The 22,655-nt window shown below is 37.4% G+C and overlaps 2 protein-coding genes across 31 annotated transcripts in view; one reads left to right on the plus strand and one right to left on the minus strand.

Moving 5' to 3' along the window:
• Nucleotides 1–7,068, plus strand: part of LOC103723532 (DUF1997 family protein, putative (DUF1997)) — an 8,406-nt gene extending 1,338 nt beyond the window's left edge. For 2 of the 11 annotated variants that reach the window (XM_008814467.6, XM_008814465.6), the window contains exons 4-7: nt 213–258; nt 3,541–3,626; nt 6,193–6,251; nt 6,847–7,068. In XM_008814467.6, the coding sequence (XP_008812689.4) occupies nt 213–258; nt 3,541–3,626; nt 6,193–6,251; nt 6,847–6,949 (294 nt within the window). In that variant the 3' untranslated portion in view covers nt 6,950–7,068. Of the gene's footprint in view, nt 1–212; nt 259–2,880; nt 2,972–3,160; nt 3,477–3,540; nt 3,627–6,192; nt 6,727–6,846 lie in introns of those variants that run through there. The other 9 variants (XR_003382962.4, XR_003382964.4, XR_005510208.3 and 6 more) reach the window with 9 other exon arrangements.
• LOC148699958 (serine/threonine-protein kinase ATM-like) lies at nt 3,160–18,766 on the minus strand. Of its 20 annotated transcripts, none has more exons than XR_015973777.2 (11): nt 18,270–18,766; nt 17,714–18,135; nt 16,664–16,816; nt 16,450–16,561; nt 16,103–16,254; nt 15,812–16,001; nt 15,438–15,598; nt 15,214–15,353; nt 15,078–15,130; nt 14,848–14,951; nt 10,306–10,415 (listed from the first exon to the last, which is right to left on the minus strand). XR_015973777.2 is itself a non-coding variant. In XM_089927375.1 (10 exons), the coding sequence occupies exons 7-10, from the start codon at nt 15,540–15,542 to the stop codon at nt 14,944–14,946; spliced, it is 306 nt and encodes a 101-aa protein (XP_089783501.1). In that variant the 5' UTR covers nt 15,543–15,598; nt 15,812–16,001; nt 16,103–16,254; nt 16,450–16,561; nt 16,664–16,816; nt 17,714–18,135; nt 18,270–18,766; the 3' UTR covers nt 11,127–14,943. The 20 variants fall into 20 exon arrangements, 1 of the variants encoding a protein (XP_089783501.1); XR_016398426.1 differs by lacking the exon at nt 10,306–10,415 and adding exons at nt 11,127–11,456; nt 13,484–13,572 and having other exon boundaries at nt 15,438–16,001; XR_016398425.1 differs by lacking the exon at nt 10,306–10,415 and adding exons at nt 11,127–11,461; nt 13,484–13,572 and having other exon boundaries at nt 15,438–16,001.
• Between the last annotated feature and the right edge of the window lie 3,889 nt (nt 18,767–22,655).

The following is a 22,655-nucleotide window of genomic DNA, read 5'->3' on the forward strand; positions in this document are numbered from 1 at the left end:
ATGGAATCAATCCACCTATAGCAATGCATATGCAAACAAATGAAATGCCTTTATATTAAGGTTGTTTTGATTTTGAAATATTGTCACATATCAATTTGAAATTTAATTTGAGAGCTTTTGAAGGGCCTTGACTGCATCGCTCTAAGCTTTATCTCTTAATGTTTTCAATTTTTTATTTAAAGTTTTTAATCTTATCTTTCTATTTTTCACAGTTTGAGGGTTCTGGAATAGTAGAGCAGCAAAATCATGTTTTTTCAGGTACATCCAGCCATTGTCATACTGTGATTTCTCAGCCAAATATTTATATGGGAAAGGAGATGGTATTATCACAATCAAAATTTTCCTTAACTTTGATGTTCATGTTTCACTCACCTTTCCAACTTACTGCTGCTGACTAATTTGAAGTTTGCTCTTCAATAGTTCTAATGCCTCGATTTATATATCAAACTTTTTGTTTTGTATCATGCAATAAAAAAAAGATTTAGCAGGATTAATGATCACCAACCAACCTAATGTCAACCCTACCATAGCTTTTGCCAATATTTTTGGCTTAATGAAGTTTCTCATTGTGGGAAAATTGCCTATCTTATCCTATTTCTTCTCCAGCTTAATAGTTTGCTAGGTCATCGGAGCAACCACAAGCATGAAATAATGCCCCAACTTGCAATATCTCTATTCTTGAGTATGATGCCTACATACCCCAAGGATTACTTAGTGGACATGTGATATAGTCTCAGGACTCCATCTTAGACATAGTTTATATTTTTTGTTGTTTCCGTGTTTTCCATCCAAAGCCATATGTAAGCTTGAATTTTCAGTCGAGTCATGTACTAGTACTGCCAAGCAAAAAGGGTCTACCTAGGTATGATAGAAAGCCTAACCCAACTCCAAACCACCACACTTAATTGCTTGAGCCTTAGCCTTTCTTCAATGCCCATGGTCATCACTCATTTCTAGGAACGGAGGAGGATGGATGATAGTCTTGAAAATAGAATTGTGCATGTATGGAAGGAGGAAAGTTAGAAAAGAGAAAAAAATATGCAAAAATCTGCAGAAAATAGCACAGAAAAAAAACTGTTCACGGAACAGTAACCCGACCCGGTTACTATTCACAAAACATTAACTTAGCCTATAAAAAGAGAGGACAACAACCAAAAGAAAAAAAAAGAGAAGAAAAAACCATAGAAAGATGAGTGCCATTGTGGGCGAAGTCCTGAGAGACCCTTTTTTTTTTCTACTTTCATCCTGCTTCTTGACCTATTTCTTTTTGGAGTCATCTTCTTGACCCCGTCATCCTTCATCTCGATACCTTGGTGGAGCGCGGCCTAAAGATTTTCATTGGATTGGAGAGACCAAACTCGCAGAGGTAATTATCCGACTAGTTCTATCACCATCTTTTGCCCAGGCCTCGTTTCTTCGTCCATCAATCATTATTTCCATCCATCATCATTACCATCGTTGCTATCTATCACATCCTTGGAACTTGAGTTTACTGACTGTATTTTTTTATTATTCTGTTGTAGTTATTTTCAGTTTACTGCACTAGTTATATTTCATTAGTTAAGCTTCATTAATAAGATATCTATCATGTTCTGTTTTGCGTTCGCATACATCTATAATGCTCTTTTGGGATGGTGAGTATTTGCTGAAGTGTCCAATCAATCGCACCATAATTGATTATTCTAAAATCAATCTACACCTATAGTAATCGATTATAGGTTGCACCAACATGCTACAACATTTACTTCTCTAACTTGTCAGTATGCCCGCTCATTAAAGCAACTACATGCATGAAATAATGCCTCTACTTGCACTGTCTCTATTCTCGAGCATAATGCCTACATACCTTGAGGATAACTTAGTGGATATGCTACAACATTTAGAACTCGTTTGGTTCGTGGGAAGAATTTTTTCTTGCTAGAATGTTTTTTCTAGAAAGCTAATGCCTGGGTGTATGATGCTTGGAAAAGTGGTTTTTGCATGTTTGGTTGACCATAGAAAAGTGACACATTCCAGAGTGGCTTATATTTGGGTGAGCATCTACTTTTCTCTTGGAAAGTTATGTAAAAAATCTATTATGCTCTTAATAAAAGAAAAAGATCTTACTACATTCTATCTAAAAGCTTAAGGACATATTTGAAAAAAAAAACCCCGGTTTCTAGCAGGTAGGAATTGGATTTTCTTATGTCCCACATGGATTTTTCTTTCTCATGAAATATGAAAATCTTATAATTATGGGAAAGCTTCTTTTTTATCTCTCTTTTTTGAAAACTCTAACTAAACATTAGGGCTTTCTCCATTTTTCCGTTGACAACACTCCCCCCCTCTTGCTGCGAACGAGTTGAGTCCTTAATGTATTTTAGCAGTTTTCACGAGTTTCCTTAAACAAGATCGGAGATCCTTTGCTTTCATTTAGTTTGAATTATTGAATTCAACCATGTTGGGAATGAGAAAAAGAATTTGTACAAAAATCCTTAGAAAGCCTTTTGGGGAAATTGACTTTTACCTAGGATAACTTAAGGCAATTGCATGCCTCAACAAAATTTAGAGCTCCGAAGTGGCATGGATAGAAGGATATAACTTTGGACTGTTAACCATTTAAATTTGATATGATATTTGAACATGTAAGGTGTAACTGCTCATTTAGGTTTTTTGGTTCTTTTGGATCATTGCTACTGAATTGATGTTCTTGCACTTCTTAGTTTCATAGTCATACTCATGCATTACTGCAAATTGAAGGAAATTGAATAAACAGAAGAGGCACACCAGACATGCTTATGGTCAATAGGAGTATTACTTTACTAAAGGAAATAGGAAAAGCTGCTTTATGACAGCTTCATAGCCCTTCTTACTAGCTTTCTTTCCCTATGTGGCTCTTAGGCCCAAGAGGTTCTTCTGTACTTATCCTTCTTTGTCTGTGCAAGTGATTAGTCTCCTGCCTGGTCAGTGATAGCTGTGGAGTCCAAAAAAGGTGCATCCTGCTTTCCCCTCTGCTTTATATATTTGGATCTCCTTTAGGAATATATTTCATTAGTTGCTGAAGAGAAAATTCAGATGAACCGACTTCTGTTTCCTGCTTTACTTCATCTTTCTTCTACTAATCCTCTTAGCTGCTGATTCATTTACTCAACATAACTTCTGTTCACCATTATGAATCCAGGTACCCCAAGTCCTGTCACAGACTTGTATCTTGCAAGGCTAAAATCATGACTCTCCTATCGAAATAAAGATATGCCTTCCCTGTAGAATAATTACCTGGAGATGGCCATTATGAATACATTAATGCTGTTGGTGCCTATTATATTTGTCACTCTTGATAATAGTTTGCATCATCAATAATTTATCAGATACAGTGTATTGTTAATTATGTTTAAGCAATTGTATAAGATGCATCAAATGTAGGTTTTAATCCCTGAATATTCCCTGTGAACATTAGGAAAATGCAGCTAAACACTGGTCCTATCAGATTTATATTTTGATGTGTTTCTTATTAGCTATACATGTCTGGATGACCTCTCAGTGTTTGCTCATTGTTTTCAGCATTTGTGAGAAACCATATAACTTGGGAGAGAAATGGTTCTGAGCCATGCTTGGATGTGGACGTGAATTTAAAAGTTTCCCTTGAGGTGTGGACTTATTCCTTTCTTAATTAATACCAGAGATAATAACTGGATTTGATTCAAACTATTAAATAATCTTACTAGAAGACATGCATGTATCTATAATTTATTTATAGATTTGTTTTATTTGATCTACAGAAAGCATTTTTTTTTGTATTTTCATCCTTCCTTTCTTTTTCGGCGCGGGGGGGGGGGGGGGGGGAGCTGCTGCTGAATGGATCAGGCTGTATTGGAAGAAAAGACAGTTGTGAACTCTGCCTTGATTTGTTGGTTGTTGGTTCTTTTCTAGAACTGTGATATGGTGAATCAGGGATAGAGCAGGCAAATTTCTGCTAATTGGAAAAGAACTGCAATAATTTTCCTATAAAGGATAAAAAAAAGTCAAGCAGACATTTGGTGAATAGATAGAAGGATTCGTAAATGTGGTCATGTGTTGAAGATTGATCAATAATCAAAAAACTCTAGCAACAGGTGGTCTTGACATGGTCACAGTTAACCAACTCACTAAATGCATTTGACAGTGGAACATGATCTTAATCTGAAACAGCTTGACCCAGATTTTTCCTTAAAAAACGCAAAGAGTTTTCTCCATAATGGAGGAAGCAAGGTTCATGAACAGCAACTTTAAGTACTTGATATTGAATGGACAAGTTACAGCATGTTGGTCAACCACTTTGTAACTAGATGCCATGTACTTATAGGAAGTCCAGTTGGCTTCTTAATATATTATCTGAAAACAAAATTTTCATACCAAAACTTTTCAGGGCAGGATACCATGTAAGGCTACCCTAACTACTCTGCATGTTGTTGTTCCTGTTGATTACTTGATTTGTGAAGGTAATGATCAGACTATAGGGCACATTTCTGCAAAGTGCTTCGTTAGTAGAGAAGTTAATTTTTGGGTTTCAAGGCATGTAAGCTTTCTGTCTGGAGAAATGGGCATAATGTATCATTAATTACAAACAAATAGACATTCTTATTTCATTTTGAGTGGACAAAAAGGCATCATTGCGTTTGATTCTTTAGGACCTGGGATATTGAAGATGATGTGGAATAACTTCTCCTTTCAATACACCTGTTGTTCAAATAAACATTTCTAGTATATATTTAATTGCACCCTTATGGTTTCAATAGCATTTGACCCAACATAGCACGACCGGGGGTGGATTGGTGATTTTGCAGAGACACCCTATTGGATGATGGACGTTTAAGGCTTGTTTGGAAAATCCAGCAGAATTGAGTTGGATTTTCTGTTGGATCATGGATCACACAGTCTATTTAAGTAAGGCCTATATCAACCTAATCCCTCTCTAGCCCAAGAAAAAAATGACCTCCATATAGGTCTTTTTTTTTTTTCATCTGGCAGTCCAACTGGCCCATAGATGGGATTTAGGCCAAAACTAGGATGGGATTTTACAAAAAAAGGAGCTGAGCAAGCTAACAAGCCCGATTCTTATAGGAAATCCTGCCCGATCCTGTTAGATTTCCCAAACAGGCGCTTGATGGGATTTACTACCATGAGGATTTAGCCAAGGTCAACTTTCATGGCTAGTGCAAACAACTATAGGTTTTAGTGATGGTCATCATTATCTCCTAAGATGTTTCTTCTAGTATAAAGAACTATGTAGTGATAGTATTATGACGGGCATTGTATATTGCGCACTCTAACCTGTAGCTAGCTATTTTTAATTATTTTCCTTGCTTGAAACCAAATGCTAGTTCATGAACCTAGGCAATCCTATAGTTGGTTTCTCACTCTTATTTGCTGCATTCTGTCATTATTTTAGCACCTTATTGCTTATTAAACAAGCTCTTATTTTGTCATAATTGTTGAACAACGTGCCCCCCCCCCCCCCCCAAAAAAAAAAAAAAACCTTCTTCCATATTCTTGGAGTCAACAATCATAATTGCAGTAGGTTAACGGACAACATAAAACTATAGTCACATACATGAATCTGTATAAGAAAACCATTGGGGTGTTTTCTACTAGCGGTGCACTATATCAGACCTGAATGTGGTCCTAAACAGAGCAGAATGGAGAAAAAGGATTCATGTAGCCGATCCAAACTAGCTTGGGATTAAGGCTTAATTGAGTTGAGTTGAGTAAAAGAATCATAATTTATCATTTATTTTGTAATTCACTCTCGTATTGTAATTAGCTTTTTGTGATGCCTTTAGGAGATCCTAACCAAAGTTGACTCCAATACTGATGGAAAATTGATTTTTAGTGGTCTAGAAAAGCTTATTGTATAGCATAGATGTTGTTTAATTAATAATCACCATGCTTGTCTGAGATTCTGTTAGTACCAAGTTCTAAATCTATGACTTATCAGGTTGGGTTGACGTTGATCCTGTGAATGAATCTAGTTATGTTTTCTGAAAATGGTTGATTATCTCTTCCTGTAGTGATTTTATTTACAATCCTTTTTGTTACATGTTAGCTGCATCCTCCCTGCATGTCTTAGATGGCTCAATTATGTTCAGATTTCCTGTGTATGGTTATTGTTGTTGTTGTTGTTGTAGTGGTTGAAGTAAAACATAACCAAGTAACTTCTTCACCTGCTTTTTACAGGTCTATACAAAACCCTTTAACTTGCTTCCACTATCAGCAGTGGAAAAACCTGGAAACCTGTAAGTCTTTAAAGAATGATAAATTTTCTGCAACTCTCTAAGATGGATTCCAATTTCTTCAGAAAAAAGAATCCATACTAATTGTAAGGATTTAAAAAGGTCGCCCTTTTGGAAGCTACCATCATTGGTAGGAAAATGGCAGAGCAAGTCTAAATTCAATGCCAAAAAGTTCGAGGATTATTATAAACAATCATACTGCATATATTGATACATGAATGCGTGCCCATATGTACAAAGTTAGGCAATAGCTATTCACTTGTTTCGAGCTACATGAGCACTACTCATCGATGATATGTGGAACAGCATTGTAGGCACCGTATCTCTCATGTTGTAAAGGACACCGACTCGCACAGGAGTACAAATTTTGGACACTTGGATGAGTCACCTTTTTCATGTAACCATGTCACTTACATTATAGTCACATCCCCTTCATTGAATTAAATTGAGCAGTCAAGCTATAGTTTAGATTTAAAAATAGCATATCTAATTTTAATGTTTCCCTCTGTACCGCTGAAATAACTTGGGGAATATATTTTATCTAGGATTTGATGTGAGTCGCGTAGATGGCAATAACTGGTGTTTTGATATTATACAGGCTTATGCAAGGTCTTCTTGACAGGCTTGTCCCTTTGCTTGTTGAGCAGCTACTCGATGACTACCGCACTTGGGTCAGCGAGCAGTTTCGAGTTTCTTCATGAATTCTCCTGTATAGTCCTTGTATTTAGGAGTTTCCTCATGTGGTCAACGCACAGAAATTGGCCTAAAGCGGTGCATGGATATTACACATTTAGAGAGCATCAATAGTAGATTTTTCCAATCTCCTTGTGCTGATCCTTTTCTGATTTATCACTAATTGTGTGATTCAGTTCCGACATTCTTCAAGGACGATTTCAAGAAATTAATAAGTATGGTTCAATTATGGATCATCTTACAATCATATGCAAGATCTCAAATGCTAGATTAAAGTCAAGAAGGATATTCATTTGCCAGGATCCAACCGCTCCTCGGCTTGCAGGCTGCTATTCATGAAAATTGTGTATGCCCCGTGCAACTTGGAGCAGTCTCGTGCAGTTCATTATCTCTTGAAAGCACAAAGCATGCAGATCTCGATCAAGAGATTTGGCTATGGTTGCCAATTAGCGAGCTGGATCAAGATTTGATAATTCAAAAATGAAATCCAAAAAATTCAAAATTTGGATTCCATTCTCTCATATTTTTTCCAAGAGTTGGACTTCACGTGATGGAAGCTATAAATTATTGTATTTTGCATGCATGATATTTTACATTATGGAAGCTCTAAATTATTCTGTTTTGCATGCATGATATTCTTTAAAGTTAACACTATTTATAGTTTTATATATAATCGCATAAAAGTGCCTTTCTTTTTTTTCTATTTATTCTTTCTTTCTTCAAATCAGCTGGATTTTTTTATCGGGAATTGTGGGATGATATCGGTCTTGAAGAGTCAAATGCGTAGCTTCAATTAGTCTTAACACGAAGAATGTCCTTAGAGGAAAGAAAACATTTTTGGTGAAATTTTGTTAGGCCAAGGGATCTTGGGTATTAGGCTTCTCCATGGTTTAATAAACATTTTAACTGTTAGGAGTTTTGAGGAATTTGCTATATGTTATTATGCATGGGCCCATGCAATGTACTATTAGTCTATTAGTCCTTTCTTTAGCAAGTTCCATGGTAAGTAATAGGAAATGAAGAAATATTGTTTGTTCGTGAATGTATTGCCTTGAATTGCTGAATGTGGACAAAAGTCGATTTCTCTGTATGTTAATGGAAGTCATCTTGCCACATCGTACATCGAAACACTAATGTAATCTTTGTGATGGTAGATGTTGACATGGCCTTCTCATTAATGCTTAAATGAAAGGAGCTAAGTGCAATAATAAATTAGAACAAGGATGATGAAGAAAACTTTAAAAGGGGTGATGGGCTTATGACAATGTAGTGGTAGCCTAATAGTTAACCAATGTTTTTGTTTGATACAAGCATCAAGAACAGGATTGGTGGAAAGGCTTAAGAAGCCTTTCCAAATTTTAATGCAGGGAGTATTAAGGGGAGAAAGATCATTTCTATCTAAAGACTCAAATGGTCATGTTGGTTTGATACATTAAGAAAATGGATACAAGTGATAGAAGGGAGAAAGAATATTTGTCTCTTGACTTGTATAAAGCACTGGTAGAGTAATTCGTTTGGGTGTTAAGAAGACATACGGATGATCATAAAACATCAAGGAAAGATTACCCAACTGAGGGATGAGATTGAGCGAAAACAATTTACACCATAAAAATCTCATCACCATGGGCTCATTGAATGATATGAACATGAATGAACATACATACATACATACATATATATTTGTGAATGTATAATATATTATACTATACTAATATATACTATACCATACTAGTACATAGTATACTATACTAGTATATACTATACTATACTATGCTATACTATATAATGCTATACCGGTATAAGCTATACCCATATATTGTATACTAGTATAGCCTATACCACTATTCCAGTATATACTATATCGGTATATACCATACTATACTACACCGATATATACCATACTAGTACATACTATACTATACTAGTACATACTATACTATGCCGGTATATATTATACCATACTATACTATACTAGTATATACTATACAACACTAGTATATACTATACCATACTAATATAGTATATACTATGTTATACTAGTTTATACTATACCATACTATACGAGTATATTCCGTAGTATAGTATATACTATACTATACTATACCAGTATATACTATAGTATTCTTGTATATACTATACTGTACTAGTAATATATACTATACTATACTAGTATATACTATAACATACTATACTAGTACATACTATACTAGTACATACTATACTATACTAGCATATATTGTACTATAGTATTTTTAAGTTGGGATCAAGTTATACAAGGACCCAACCTGACCCAACTCGAATGATCTGTTGGGTCAAAAACTTTAGTCATGGACGTGATCGAGTAGACCCGATCTTCTAATGTGCTAGGTATGAGTCCAACATTAGGACCCAAACAAAAAATCGGGTTGGATCGAGATCACTCATGACCCAATTCGATCCGATCTATTTGCATCCCTATCTTGGACGACCATACTAAGAATACAAATCTCATACGTCTATTCACAAACTCTGAATCAACCCAAAAAAAGGAGAGAGAGAATAAAGAGAAACAACAAAATAATTCTAAGAAAATTAGTCACTAGTTCAATGACTCCATTAACACCCTAGGTAGAAACCCTAGGGGTATTTGTAAGTAGAGTACAATAAGAATCCTTTCCTTTTTCTTCCCCTCTTTTCCTATGCCATGGTCCAATCTTATTATAACTCTAACGAAAATAACAAAAAGAAAAGTTAACTATTAAAATAACAAAACGAAAAGTTCACCATAGGATGGTACACCCTAACTGAATATAACCACTAAATAATTGGCATCTAGCCAAAGGCTCGAACCCACGACCACAATATTAAAAGCCTTGGATGCCTCATCAAAGCTAAAAATAAATTGCAATAAGAGCATTCAATCAGGCCTTAAGACCAACTCTATATGTGCAAACACCATAACCAAAAAATCACGAGTCTCACAAGTAGTTCAGCAGACTTGGTGATAAACACCATGTCTAAAATCCATATGCCTCACATTCTTCATATAACTTTGATCAATTATCTTGTAAGTCCTGTCAACAAGTGAATTCAGATAAATCTGCAGCAGCATGTAAAGAGCGTATCCCACTATTTCATATTTTTTGAAACTGTTAATATTTAGAAAATGTTGCTTCATCGGCATAGTTCCTTGAAAGGACCCACCTTTGTTGCCATCTCATATTTATATTCCTTAAATTTGTAATTATATAAACCATCTAGGTGTGCGAGTTTTCCTTCAATTAATAACGCTTATCAATTTTAACAACTTCACTAGCAAAAGAATAGGTCAAATATGATGAATGTGAAAATACCAATGCACTAAACTTAACTAAATCCCTTCAAATATCAAAATAACTTCTTAAACTTTCACGAGTGTCTTCAAACCAATAAATTAAGAGAGACTTGTCTATACGAATCCCATAGTTATGGATAAGAAAAGAAAAGGCACCATTCCTGCAGCAAAGAAGGAAATTTTGAAGGACTTCATACAAATACAAGACACGTATAGTGAACATATGCTCAAGTCCATGCCAAATTGTATATATTTGTATCAAAATACAGGTGCTGATTATTGTTACTTCACTAATCAAAACCATTGTTTATCCATTATCAAGAAAATTTGCATCAATATAAGACCTTGCACAAATCAAAAATATATTAGTAAACTATACTACTTTAGTGACTAAGTCAACTCTTTAACAATCCAAAATGAATTAAAAAATGCAAGAGCAGTTATAACAGATACAAGAAAGAAAGAGCTTGAAAAAACAATAAGCACAAAATTTATGCTTCATACAGTTTCTATTACATAGAATCAGGTTATATGGCAAATGCCCCAAAGTGCATAAACCATGTATATATTTTTAAGTCACATACACCTTTATATACCTAGACATATGATAAGGTCCAACTAACACCATATCTAGGCTTCTTAATTATGCAAGGCTTTTGTGACCAATTTTTATTTGAATAATAACTCAATAAGACTCGATTAGAAAACAAGTGGAGCTTGAATTGCCAAAATAGCATATATTTGGACCATGCAGCCTAAAATCAAAAGATACATTTTTTATAAATTTTAAATCAGTTGATATTTAATAAGTACTATGTATTGTTTAAATGTTATTATTAAATATTTTTTATGGAGAAAATCCATCTGAGTCATTTGATATAAGCATTGCAGTTGAAATGTTTATTCCCTTCTCAAATGTTAATATTTCTCATAAAGATAAATCTACAACCTTTATATCAAAATTTAGCAACTGAAATAATTTAACCATTATATGCAGATGGCTGAGAGAAGCAGCTTATCTACACGTACATAATGTTGCATGCACATAAGCAAAGACCCAACTCTAGATGCTCTCTCAGCTCTTAACCATTGACCCAGGTGACAAGCCCCATAAACCAGAAGTCGACTCTTGAGACACAGCACCATCCTGCCTAACTGTCATCGCTCTTCTTTTGTCCTTCCTTGCTCCTCCCCCCCAGACCCTATGCTTCAAGCCACCGGCAACTTCAATCAACACTAAAAAAGCAGACAAACTGTGAGACCCCGGAACTGGGCCCGGTCCATTTGACCGGCCCAGTCCCAGGTTTCGGCCTCACGTGCGTGGCACGTGAGGCACCGGGATGGAAGGATCCATCCCGAAGAAGGAGGAAGCCCTGTTTTTAGGGCTTCTTCTCCTTCTCTTTGAGGCCACCCGAGTCCCCTCTTCTTCCTCGTGCAGCCGCCCAAGAGAGAGAGAGAGAGAGAGAGAGAGAGAGAGAGGGAGGGAGCCATTGAAGCCGGTCTTCTTTGATCCGGGTGGTTCCATTGCCGCCGGAGAGGAAAGAGCCGCCGAAGAGGGAGGAAGCCGCCGGATCTTTGCCGAGACAGAGGTAAGGTTCCTAATTTCATTTCTCTGTTAAACCATTTGAAAAAAAGAAAGAAAGAAAGAAAGAAAGAAAGAAAGAAAGAAGAAGAGAGGGAAGAGGAGACTTACCCATGTGCGGCCGCGAGCACCACCGATGCTGCGGGTCCCCGCCGCGGGCTCTTCCTCTCTTGAGCTCTCTTTCTCCTCCATGGGAAGAAGGAGAGAGCCGGATGTCTCCCGAGCTCGCCGACCTCCCTTCGTGGGAGAAGAAAGAAGAAGAGAGAAAGGGGGGGAAGGAGAAGAAGTCGGGAGAAGAGGAGGAGGAGAAAGAAAAAGAAAGAAGAAAGAAAGGGGGGAAGGAGGAAAAGAAGTCAGAGGAAGCTTCGGGAGAAGAAGGAGAAAAGAAAAAGAAAAGGGAAGGGAAGGAAAGAAAAGAAAAGAAAAAAAAAAAGAAAAAAGAAAAGAAAAGAAAAGAAAAGCAAGAAAAAGAAAAGAAAAAAAAATAAATAAATAAATAAAGGGAGAGGGTGGTTTACGGGTATGAACCCGAAACCGAACCCGAACCCGAACCCGAATCCGGGGCGCTAGACACTTCTGCAGGGTCGGCCTTGGGAGAATGTTAAAATTTAAGTTTTATAAATATATATTGTGATGAATTTTAAAAGAAAATATGATTTTTGGATATTAGGTTCTGCGAGAAATTTGTGAGATTAATTGGATTTACTGTGGATCGCGTTCAATGTAAGTAACGAACTGCCTTCTCTAGACTCTTCATTTATATAATATTATTTTTACATTGAATAAATTGTTAATGAATTTATATTTGATTTATGAATTTTACGAGATGATGATTTGAATGAAAAATGAATATGTGAACTGGAATAATATTTTTCGGATTATTGCTATATTTACTGTTCTTGCATCGTATATGCATATTTAGATCCGATTATGATACATGTATTATGTTACCACAAGAATTTTGATGTGCATCAGATTTAGAACTCTCAGCCTGGCTATGTTCTGGACCCTGCCAATAGGGGGTTATGCATTGGCAATTCTGGCCCCACCACAGGGTATAAGTGTGGTATTCTGGCCCACTCCGCAGGGTATAAGTGCGGTATTCTGGCCCACTCCGCAGGGTATAAGTGCGGTTCTGTTTCTGGCCTAGCCATATGTGAGTACCCGTGCGGGCGTGTGTTTAGTCCCACATCGGTTATTCGCTGGGTAGATCTTGGGTACTTATACAGGATCAAGGAACCCAAACAATAACTTCCGGCTAGCCATTTTGGGTGAGGTCCTGGGTTGTTACAAATGGTATCAGAGCGGATCCGGCCCATAACTTATGTGGACTAGGGAACACTGCAGCACGGATCCATTGGGGTTAACCACGGATAGATCGTGGTGTTTGTGATTAGATTTGAATGGATTTGAACCCTTAGCCTGACGAGGACGTCAGGGCTTGAACGGGGGGAGTATGTGAGTACCCGTGCGGGCGTGTGTTTAGTCCCACATCGGTTATTCGCTGGGTAGATCTTGGGTACTTATACAGGATCAAGGAACCCAAACAATAACTTCCGGCTAGCCATTTTGGGTGAGGTCCTGGGTTGTTACACAAACAATATCTTGAACCAGAGCACAACCCAGTCCTACAACACCACTACTTACAAGTATTTCACTTTACCAAGCTCAATACTTCTCCCTTCTGTTTTTGTTCTAATCCGTTCTACTTTCAGAGGACAAGAAATCAGAGTTTTCTGCCACAACAAGTTATAATTTTAATAAGGGACTCTTTATAGAATTCAAAAACAATCAGTGTCACAAGTATATAGCATAAATACATATTAATTTAAATAACTTCTTGCTATGCTCGACATTTTTTTGTTGTCATCGACAAGACAATGGAATGAAATTCCTTTTGAATGTTAACAAAATTGAACAGATACAACTGGCAATGAGTCAGATCAGGTGATGATCTACATCTAGTCTGAATCCTAATCCAACATACCCTTTTTTTTTAAGAACAAAATCAGGATCTGACCATGAAAGGGTGGCCATAAAGTGAATCCAGCTCCACATTCAATACAATCTCAGGGAGCGCACAAGAACTTTATACAGAGGGATACACAAACTGCAATACAAGAACCACTTTGTTTCTTGGCTTTTGCCGGAATCTTAAAAAAAAAAATTCTCAATAATATTAGTATCCTATTACCCAGTCATTTTTTACCTAAATCTTTTATGCACATTTCCATTTACTAGTATGCAAAAAATGTACTTAGATTGCTTATTCTGAGATCTTAAAATTATGTTTACATTATATTGTCTACTCTTTCTATCTTAATCAAAAATCTCATGATACTCTTTGTTGTCATAGTTTTGCTTTTATTTTATTTTTTTATTTGATAATATATCAACTGAGATTCTTTATGTGTTTGTTGTCATGTTGAAGCAATAATTGAAATAATGATCGCCTATTAAATTAAAGAGAAATTTGATATAATACTTATGAAAAACAATTTTCAGCATCCAAGTCCCATATCTCTTCCGACTTTCTTATAAGAGCCCACACATACTATTAGGCTCCAATCAAATGGTTCATATTGAAACAACTAACATAAAACTTATATATTCTAACATTTAGTACTAATAGGATTCCAATCAAGTGCTGTATCAATTAAAATAAAGTTTGCATAATATTTGCTTCATATTTTACATGGAAAAATAAATATAATTGGTGGATTTGATTCAATATTTGATGTGGCAATTTTTAGTGTTGTTGGATCCAAATTTACATTCATATCTTACAATCTGTAAATAAATACATTTAAGTTTAGATCCTTGCAGCATCCAATATATCGACAATTGTTGATGAGCAATGTTGGTATCTTAATGACTAATCATACTATGAATCAAGGAAACCTTTTAATTTTTCATAGCACTCACAATAACAGAAAACTTAAAATATCATTATATATCAAGCAATGATTTTCAGTAAAGAAGCTATATAAGATGTGACATCAGGTTCTTACCAAAGCCATGAGCCTTTCTTGATTTCATCCTTAATGTGAGCAGCAGGATGCTCCATTTTCAGCCGCTTCTCCTGATATGATGTCTTTGTAGTGTTTTTACAAGCCTGAATAATAATAACTCTCTAGCATGAGCAAATTCACTAATATGATTGACCAACAAATTCAAAAGAACTGCACACACTTTGAAGTTAAGACCTAATAAAAAACTACAGCAGCAAGCAACATCAAACCTTGTTGAGTGCCTCCCAGAGTTCCAACCTCATCATCTCTAGACATATCACTCCTAGATATCAATGCAATATCAGCAAATGCATATACAGCCTAAAAGGTTTCAAGATCATCCATCAAGAAGAAACTAAGACTCACCACAGGAAACCAGTACCAGTATTAGTGCTTTGGTCTAATTCCTTGAAAATAACATCAAGAAATTGTTCTATAAGCAGACTTTGTTCTGACATAGTCCTGCTGAGCTTTAGTTGTACTCTTGCATAAACAATGAATGAGTTCTACAATGGAAAAAATATTCATGAATAGAGGAATATCTCATTATAGTTTAGACCAAAAGCAAAAGAGATTATCCATGCAGGAACCTTTAACCCTCGATCACGAGTTACTAGTAAGCCAATAACGAAACATAAACTGTCGTACAGCACAATGAATTTCCATGGCTTGATATCCAAGATTTGGGCCATCATTTAGCAAATAGGTATTAATGCATTCCATTAGCTTGCATAAGAACTTACCCTCATCCCTGGCAAAGTTCCACAAATGAAAGGCATTATATAATTTGCAATCTTTTTTCTCACCCTTTATAAAGCTACAGTAACCTTACTCATAAGAAAGCACGGAGACAATAAACACAACTCTTGAAAGCCATCTCCTCTTAATTCTTCATACATGATGCAGCTTCTGAATGTAACAATATCGTATGTATGCCTCATAAATCCAACCACACAATGCTTACCTAATCTGTGAAAATATTTTAATCAACCCCTTAACAAGATCCTCCCTGATGTTATCTGAAAAATCCCCAGGTGGGTTTTCCAAGAGGGCATGAAGAGACAAGATATAGCGGAAGGCTTCCTCTTTGGAGCTGGAATGACTATTAGATTTCATGTCGATGGACAGTCCTATTATGACTAGATCTACTAGACCTGCTTGCAAAAAAATAAACACACTAGTACATCAGGTAAAAGGCATACAGAAAATATCAATCTGAGAGACACATGAGAATGAATTTAAAAGACAAACTCACTGCAATAAACTGGCTTCTCATTTGATAGCAGGAATCTTTAACATTTAGAAGATGCCGTAGGATGCTGCTGTATTCTGACTGAAAGCTAGAAGCATCTTATATAACATCCCATATATGATTAAATAGATGTTTAACAACAGAAAACAGTTTTCCTGCAAAATTTTGATTTTAAAGACATGAAAATCTAGACAAAAGAAAATTAAGGTCCTGCAAATCTGAAAAATTAAGGTCCATCAAAGTACATCACTATCTACTGCTTACATTTGGTCCAAACCAAACAAAATTTTGATGCAGTTTAAAGACATGAAAATTGAGAACCATAAGGTTCATCACAAGTACATCGCTACCTGCAGCTTACTTTCAGTCAAAACATATAGCAGAAGGCTTCCTTTTTGGAGCTGGAATGACTATTAGATTTCATGTCGATGGACAGTCCTATTATGACTAGATCTACTAGACCTGCTTGCAAAAAAATAAACACACTAGTAGCATCAGGTAAATGGCATACAGAACATATCAATCTGAGAGACACATGAGAATGAATTTAAAAGACAAACTCACTGCAATAAACTGGCTTCCTCATTTGATAGCAGGAATCTTTAACAGTTAGAAGATGCCGTAGGATGCTGCTGTATTCTGACTGAAAGCTAGGAGCATCTTTTATAACATCCCATATATGATTAAATAGATGTTTAACAACAGAAAACAGTTTTGCTGCAAAATTTTGATTTTAAAGACATGAAAATCTAGACAAAAGAAAATTGCAACTGTAAAAAATTAAGGTCCTGCAAATATGAAAAATTAAGGTCCATCAAAGTACATCACTATCTACTGCTTACATTTGGTCCAAACCAAACAAAATTTTGATTCAGTTTAAAGACATGAAAATTGAGAACCATAAGGTTCATCACAAGTACATCGCTACCTGCAGCTTACTTTCAGTCAAAACCTTGACATGGGATAGTGGTGGTTCCAGTGATCCTTTGTCAATCATTTGAGGCATTGATAGTCTGGTGTCTTTTGAGATGGTGGTTATAGTGGTCATTCAGCAATCCTTGGAGATTGTAATTGTGGCAACCATCAGGTACCGATCACTGTTTATCATAAGAACCTTTATAATGGAGTTTCCTTTCAAAACTGCCTACATTGTACATTGGCTTTGAGAGGAATAGAATCTCCTACTAAAATTGGAAGAGAACGAGTGACTAGCTAATGACTTATGTCATGAAGAAGCAACCTGTGTAGGTCTAAAAGTACCTGTTCTATGATATACTCACAATTGTATTCTAATTAATCCGCATATGTCAGCTACAGTGGCTCCTGATCATGGAATTATCCATATTACTAAGTTTAAAGATGCATACAACAATCCAGTTGCATAAAAGTGGACCTTCTGGAACATATTTTGCCATAATTCTTCTCCCAGTACGCAACTAAAAATGCAAGCTAGCATTAGAGGAGGGTGGTGGCGGTGATGGTGAGAGGAGGGGACAAAGGTAATTTATGGAACTAACTCATGATATGGAAACAATATTAGCAGCAACAAACAACGAAAGAAATTTCATGACCAGTACAACAAATAGACACATGTAGCGTCAATCTTTTACTGACCCGATAGCTTCTGATCCTCAGCACTTTGGATGGCAGTGCGAAGAGTCTTTGCCAGTATTAGTTTCGGTGGACGTTTCTTGCTCGTGGAGATCTCCAATCAATGCACTTCGTCAGCAATATATTGAGAAAAGGCCATGTCTCAGCTGCAAAACAATAAAAAGAAGCAAGATTATGCACCCTTCTTCCCCATGATACATTCAAGAAAACAGTGGATTACGACCAAGAAAATCTCAGCTGCAGGAACAATACAAACGAGATCAGACACCCTTCTTTCCCAAGACTCGTCCAAGAAAACATCCGATTGTTATCAAGAAACCACGAGAACCTCTGGGCTTGATCCTGACGTTGTTCTCACCGAGTAGCCTACAGACTCTGATCGATCTCTCGCCGTCCAGCCAGCTATTCAACAGCTTGATCCCTTTCTGGAAACCAACGAACAATGAGAGAATTGCAATCAAGAATAAATCAAGAACCCAAAAAAGGATAAAGAAAAAAACAGGAGCACGAGAAGGAGCCATTAGGTTGAGAGTTTGGGCAAGGGATCGGGGGAGCTCACGTCGCGGGCCTTGGCCTCGTCGGAGGAGATCTTGGAGATGATCTCTTGGACGTCTCTCGAGGTCGCCATAAAATCGCAACGACAGCTCTCAACCGCTCTCCTTCTAAGAGGATGGGGGCAATGGAAGCGAGGGGGGTTAGGGTTTCATTTATAGGGTTCGAAGGAAGGAGGGATGGCTTCCAAAAAAAGGAGGCGGAGGAGGAGAAGAAGCGGGAAGACAGGGAGGGGAGGGCTTTGGAAGGAAGAAGGGTTTGAGAAAGAGCGGATGGAGATTTATAGGAGGGGATTTGGACAAAGGGGCCGCTCTCCTTCTAGGAGGATGGGGACAATGGAAGTGAAGGAGGGTAGGGTTTCATTTATAGGGTTCGAAGGAAAGAGGGATGGCTTCGAGAGAAAGGAGGCGAAGGAGAAGAAGCGGAAAAACGGGGAGGGGAGGCTTTGGAAGGAAGAAGCGTTTAATATAGAGGGGACGGAGATTTATGGGAGCGAGTTTGCACAAAGGGGTGTTTTTCTTTATTTTTTATATTTAATATATATTTTTATTTTTAGGTATACCGGTGCCTCACTATACTCGGACGTGAGTGTGCCACGGACAATCAGAGTACAAAACACGAACTAGTCCTTATGGAATGGGGCCAGTGTCATCTCATAAAAAAACTCTAAAGTGATGAGCTGCGAAGGAGGCGACCCAATCTGCCGAACTGTTCGCCTCTCAAAATACATGTGCGACCCAAAATGAGCTGAGACTCTCTAGAAGCTGGCAAACATCCTAGACTAGTGGGTGTAGATCTGGCCTAGCACGCCCGCACCTGATCCACTTAATCACTATGGCCGAGTTATCCTCCAAGAGTATCTGTTGAGCCCCTAAGTGCACTCTAGCATGAACGAGGCCCTTTCATATTGTGCGTAGCTCCGTCACTAGAGCAGATTCATCGAATATGCGCCGTCTCTCGGCCACAATGAACATGAGCTCTTGGTTTCTGGTCACAAAGCTTATACCACATCTGCTACCGCCATCTGTGATACTGCTGTCGAAGTTTACCTTGAGAAAATCAGAAGATGAGGGATCCCAGGATACCATGGATATTTAGTTTCCTCAAGAGTTTAGAATTTAGGATTTAGGGTTTAGAATTTATAGTTTAAGGTTTAAGATTTAGGGTTTAGAGTTTAGGATTTAGAGTTTAGTATTTAGAGGGTTTAGGGTTTAGGATTTAGGGTTTTAAGGTTTAAAGTTTTTAGGGTTTAAAGTTTTTAGGGTTTAGAATTTAGGATTTAGGGTTTAGAATTTAGAGTTTAGGGTTTAGAATTTAGGGTTTATGAGCCTTAGGGTTTATAGGGTTTAGGGTTTTGAGTTTAGGGTTTAGGGTTTAGGATATAGGGTTAGGGGTTTAAGGATTTAGGGATTTAGGGGTTTAGGGGTTAGGGTTTAGGGGTGTGGGGTTAGGAGTTTGGGGTTAGGGTCTAGGGATTTAGGGTTTAGGGTTTGGGGTTAGGGTTAGAAGTTAGGGTTTAGACGCCTAGGGTTTGGGGTTTAGTGTTTGAGATTTAGGATTTAGAGTTTGGGATTTAGGATTTGGGGTTTAGGGTTTAGGGTTTAGGGTTGAGGGTTGAGGGTTGAGGGTTGAGGGTTTCGAGTTTCGAGGTTTCGGGTTTCGGAGTTTCGGGTATAGAGTTTCGGGTTTAGATTTTAGGATTAGGGTTTAGGGTTTAGGTTTTTAGGATTTAGGGTTTTAGGGTTTAGAGTTTCGGATTTTGGGTTTGGGGTTTCGGGTTTGGGGTTTGGGGTTTCGAATTTCGGGTTTCGGATTTCGGGTTTCGGGTTTCGGGTTTCGGGTTTGGGGTTTCGGATTTCGGGTTTCGGATTTTGGGTTTCGGGTTTAGGTTTTCGGGTTTAGGGTTTAGGATTTAGGGTTTAGGGTTTAGGGTTTATGGTTTAGGGTTTAGGGTTTAGGATTTAGGATTTAGGGTTTAGGGTTGAGGGTTGAGGGTTTAGGGTTGAGGGTTGAGGGTTTAGGGTTGAGGGTTGAGGGTTTAGGGTTTAGGTTTGAGGGTTTAGGGGGTTGAGGGTTTAGGATTTAGGGGGTTTAGGGTTTAGGGTTTAGGGTGTTTAGGGTTTAGGGTTTAGGGGGTTTAGGGTTTAGGGTTTAGGGTTTAGGGTTTTTGGTTTAGGGTTTAGGGTTTTTAGGGTTTAGGGTTTAGGGTTTTTAGGGTTTAGGGTTTAGGGTTTTTAGGGTTTAGGGTTTAGGTTTTAGGGTTTAGGGTTTAGGGTTTAGGTTTTAGGGTTTAGGGTTTAGGTTTTAGGGTTTAGGGTTTAGGGTTTTAGGGTTTAGGGTTTAGGTTTGTAGGGTTTAGGGTTTAGGTTTTAGGTTTTAGATTTTTGGTTTTAGGTCTTAGGTTTTAGGTTTTAGGGTTTAGGGTTTGGGGTTTGGGGTTTTAGATTTTGGGTTTTAGGTTTTAGGATTTTAGGTTTTAGGTTTTTAGGTTTTAGGGTTTTAGGTTTTACGATTAGGGTTTTAGGTTTTACGGTTAGGGTTTTAGGTTTTACGATTTTAGGTTTTAGGTTTTTGAGTTTTAGGTTTTTGGGTTTTTGGTTTTTGGGTTTTAGGTTTTTGGTTTTAGGTTTTTGGTTTTAGGTTTTTAGTTTTAGGGTTTAGGGTTTGGGTTTAGGGTTTTCGATTTTAGGGTTTTCGGTTTTAGGGTTTTCGGTTTTAGGGTTTAGGGTTTAGGGTTTAGGGTTTAGGGTTTTGGTTTAGGTTTTTAGGGTTTAGGGTTTTAGGTTTTAGGTTTTAGGTTTTAGGTTTTGGGGTTTGGGGTTTTAGGTTTTGGGGTTTACGGTTTTTGGTTTTACGGTTTTTGGTTTTAGGTTTTTGGGTTTTAGGTTTTTGGGTTTTAGGTTTTTGGGTTTAGGTGTTTGGTTTTATGTTTTTGGTTTTAGGTTTTAGGGTTTAGGGTTTAGGGTTTTAGGGTTTAGGGTTTAGGGTTTAGGGTTTAGGGTTTAGGGTTTTAGGGTTTAGGGTTTAGGGTTTAGGGTTTAGGGTTTAGGTTTTAGGGTTTGGGGTTTTAGGGTTTGGGGTTTTAGGGTCTCGGGTTTTAGGGTCTCGGGTTACGGGTCTCGGGTTTCGGGTCTAGGGTCTAGGGTCTAGGGTCTAGGGTCTAGGTTTTAGGGTTTGGGGTTTAGGTTTTTGGGGTTTAGGATTTTGGGGTTTAGGGTTTTGGGTTTTGGGTTTAGGGTTTTGGGTTTTAGGGTTTTGGGTTTAGGGTTTTGGGTTTAGGGTTTGAGGTTTGGGGTTTTGGGTTTGGGGTTTGGGGTTTCGGGTTTGGAGTTTAGGGTTTGGGGTTTAGGGTTTGGGGGTTTAGGGTTTGGGGTTTAGGGTTGGAGGTTTAGGGTTTGGGGGTTTAGGGTTTTTGGTTTAGGGTTTTTGGTTTAGGGTTTTTTGGTTTAGGGTTTTTGGGTTTAGGGTTTTAGGGTTTAGGGTTTAGGGTTTAGGGTTTAGGTTTTAGGTTTTAGGTTTTAGGTTTTAGGTTTTAGGTTTTAGGTTTTAGGTTTTAGGTTTTAGGGTTTAGGGTTTAGGGTTTAGGGTTTAGGGTTTAGGGTTTAGGGTTAAGGGTTTAGGGTTTAAGGGTTTAAGGGTTTAGGGTTTAGGGTTAAGGGTTTAGGGTTTAGGGTATAGGGTTTAGGGTATAGGGTTTAGCGTATAGGGTTTTGGGTTTAGGGTTTAGGGTTTAGGGTTTAGGGTTTAGGGTTTTAGGGTTTTAGGGTTTAGGGTTTAGGGTTTAGGGTTTAGGGTTTAGGGTTTAGGTTTTAGGGTTTAGGGTTTTAGGGTTTTAGGGTTTAGGGTTTAGGGTTTAGGGTTTAGGGTTTAGGGTTTAGGGTTTAGGGTTTAGGGTTTAGGGTTTAGGGTTTAGGGTTTAGGGTTTAGGGTTTAGGGTTTAGGGTTTAGGGTTTTGGGTTTAGGGTTTTGGGTTTAGGGTTTTGGGTTTAGGATTTTTGGGTTTAGGGTTTTTGGGTTTAGGGTTTTCGTTTTTTGGGTTTTTGGGTTTTGGGTTTTTGGGTTTTGGGTTTAGGGTTTTAGGTTTTTAGGTTTAGGGTTTTAGGGTTTAGGTTTAGGGTTTTAGGGTTTAGGGTTTAGGGTTTAGGGTTTAGGGTTTAGGGTTTAGGATTTAGGGTTTAGGGTTTAGGGTTTAGGGTTTAGGGTTTAGGGTTTAGGGTTTAGGGTTTAGGGTTTAGGGTTAGGGTTTAGGTTTTAGGGTTTAGGTTTTAGGGTTATAGGTTTTAGGGTTTAGGGTTTTAGGGTTTAGGTTTTAGGTTTTAGGTTTTAGGTTTTAGGTTTTAGGTTTTAGGTTTTAGGTTTTAGGTTTTAGGTTTTAGGTTTTAGGTTTTAGGTT

Source organism: Phoenix dactylifera, chromosome 15 (assembly GCF_051530095.1).
Source record: "Phoenix dactylifera cultivar Ajwa chromosome 15, Ajwa_hap1_PhDact_Kaust_v1.1, whole genome shotgun sequence".
In the NCBI taxonomy this organism is placed as follows: Eukaryota; Viridiplantae; Streptophyta; class Magnoliopsida; order Arecales; family Arecaceae; genus Phoenix; species Phoenix dactylifera.

Coding starts and splice junctions, on each gene's coding strand:
- LOC148699958 (XM_089927375.1), bottom strand. CDS start 15,542: ATGATGGCCCAAATCTTGGATATCAAGCCATGGAAATTCATTGTGCTG. Junction 15,354..15,437: donor CTCGTGATCGAGGGTTAAAG/GTTCCTGCATGG, acceptor TTTCCATTGTAG/AACTCATTCATTGTTTATGC. Junction 15,131..15,213: donor ACTGGTACTGGTTTCCTGTG/GTGAGTCTTAGT, acceptor ATTGATATCTAG/GAGTGATATGTCTAGAGATG.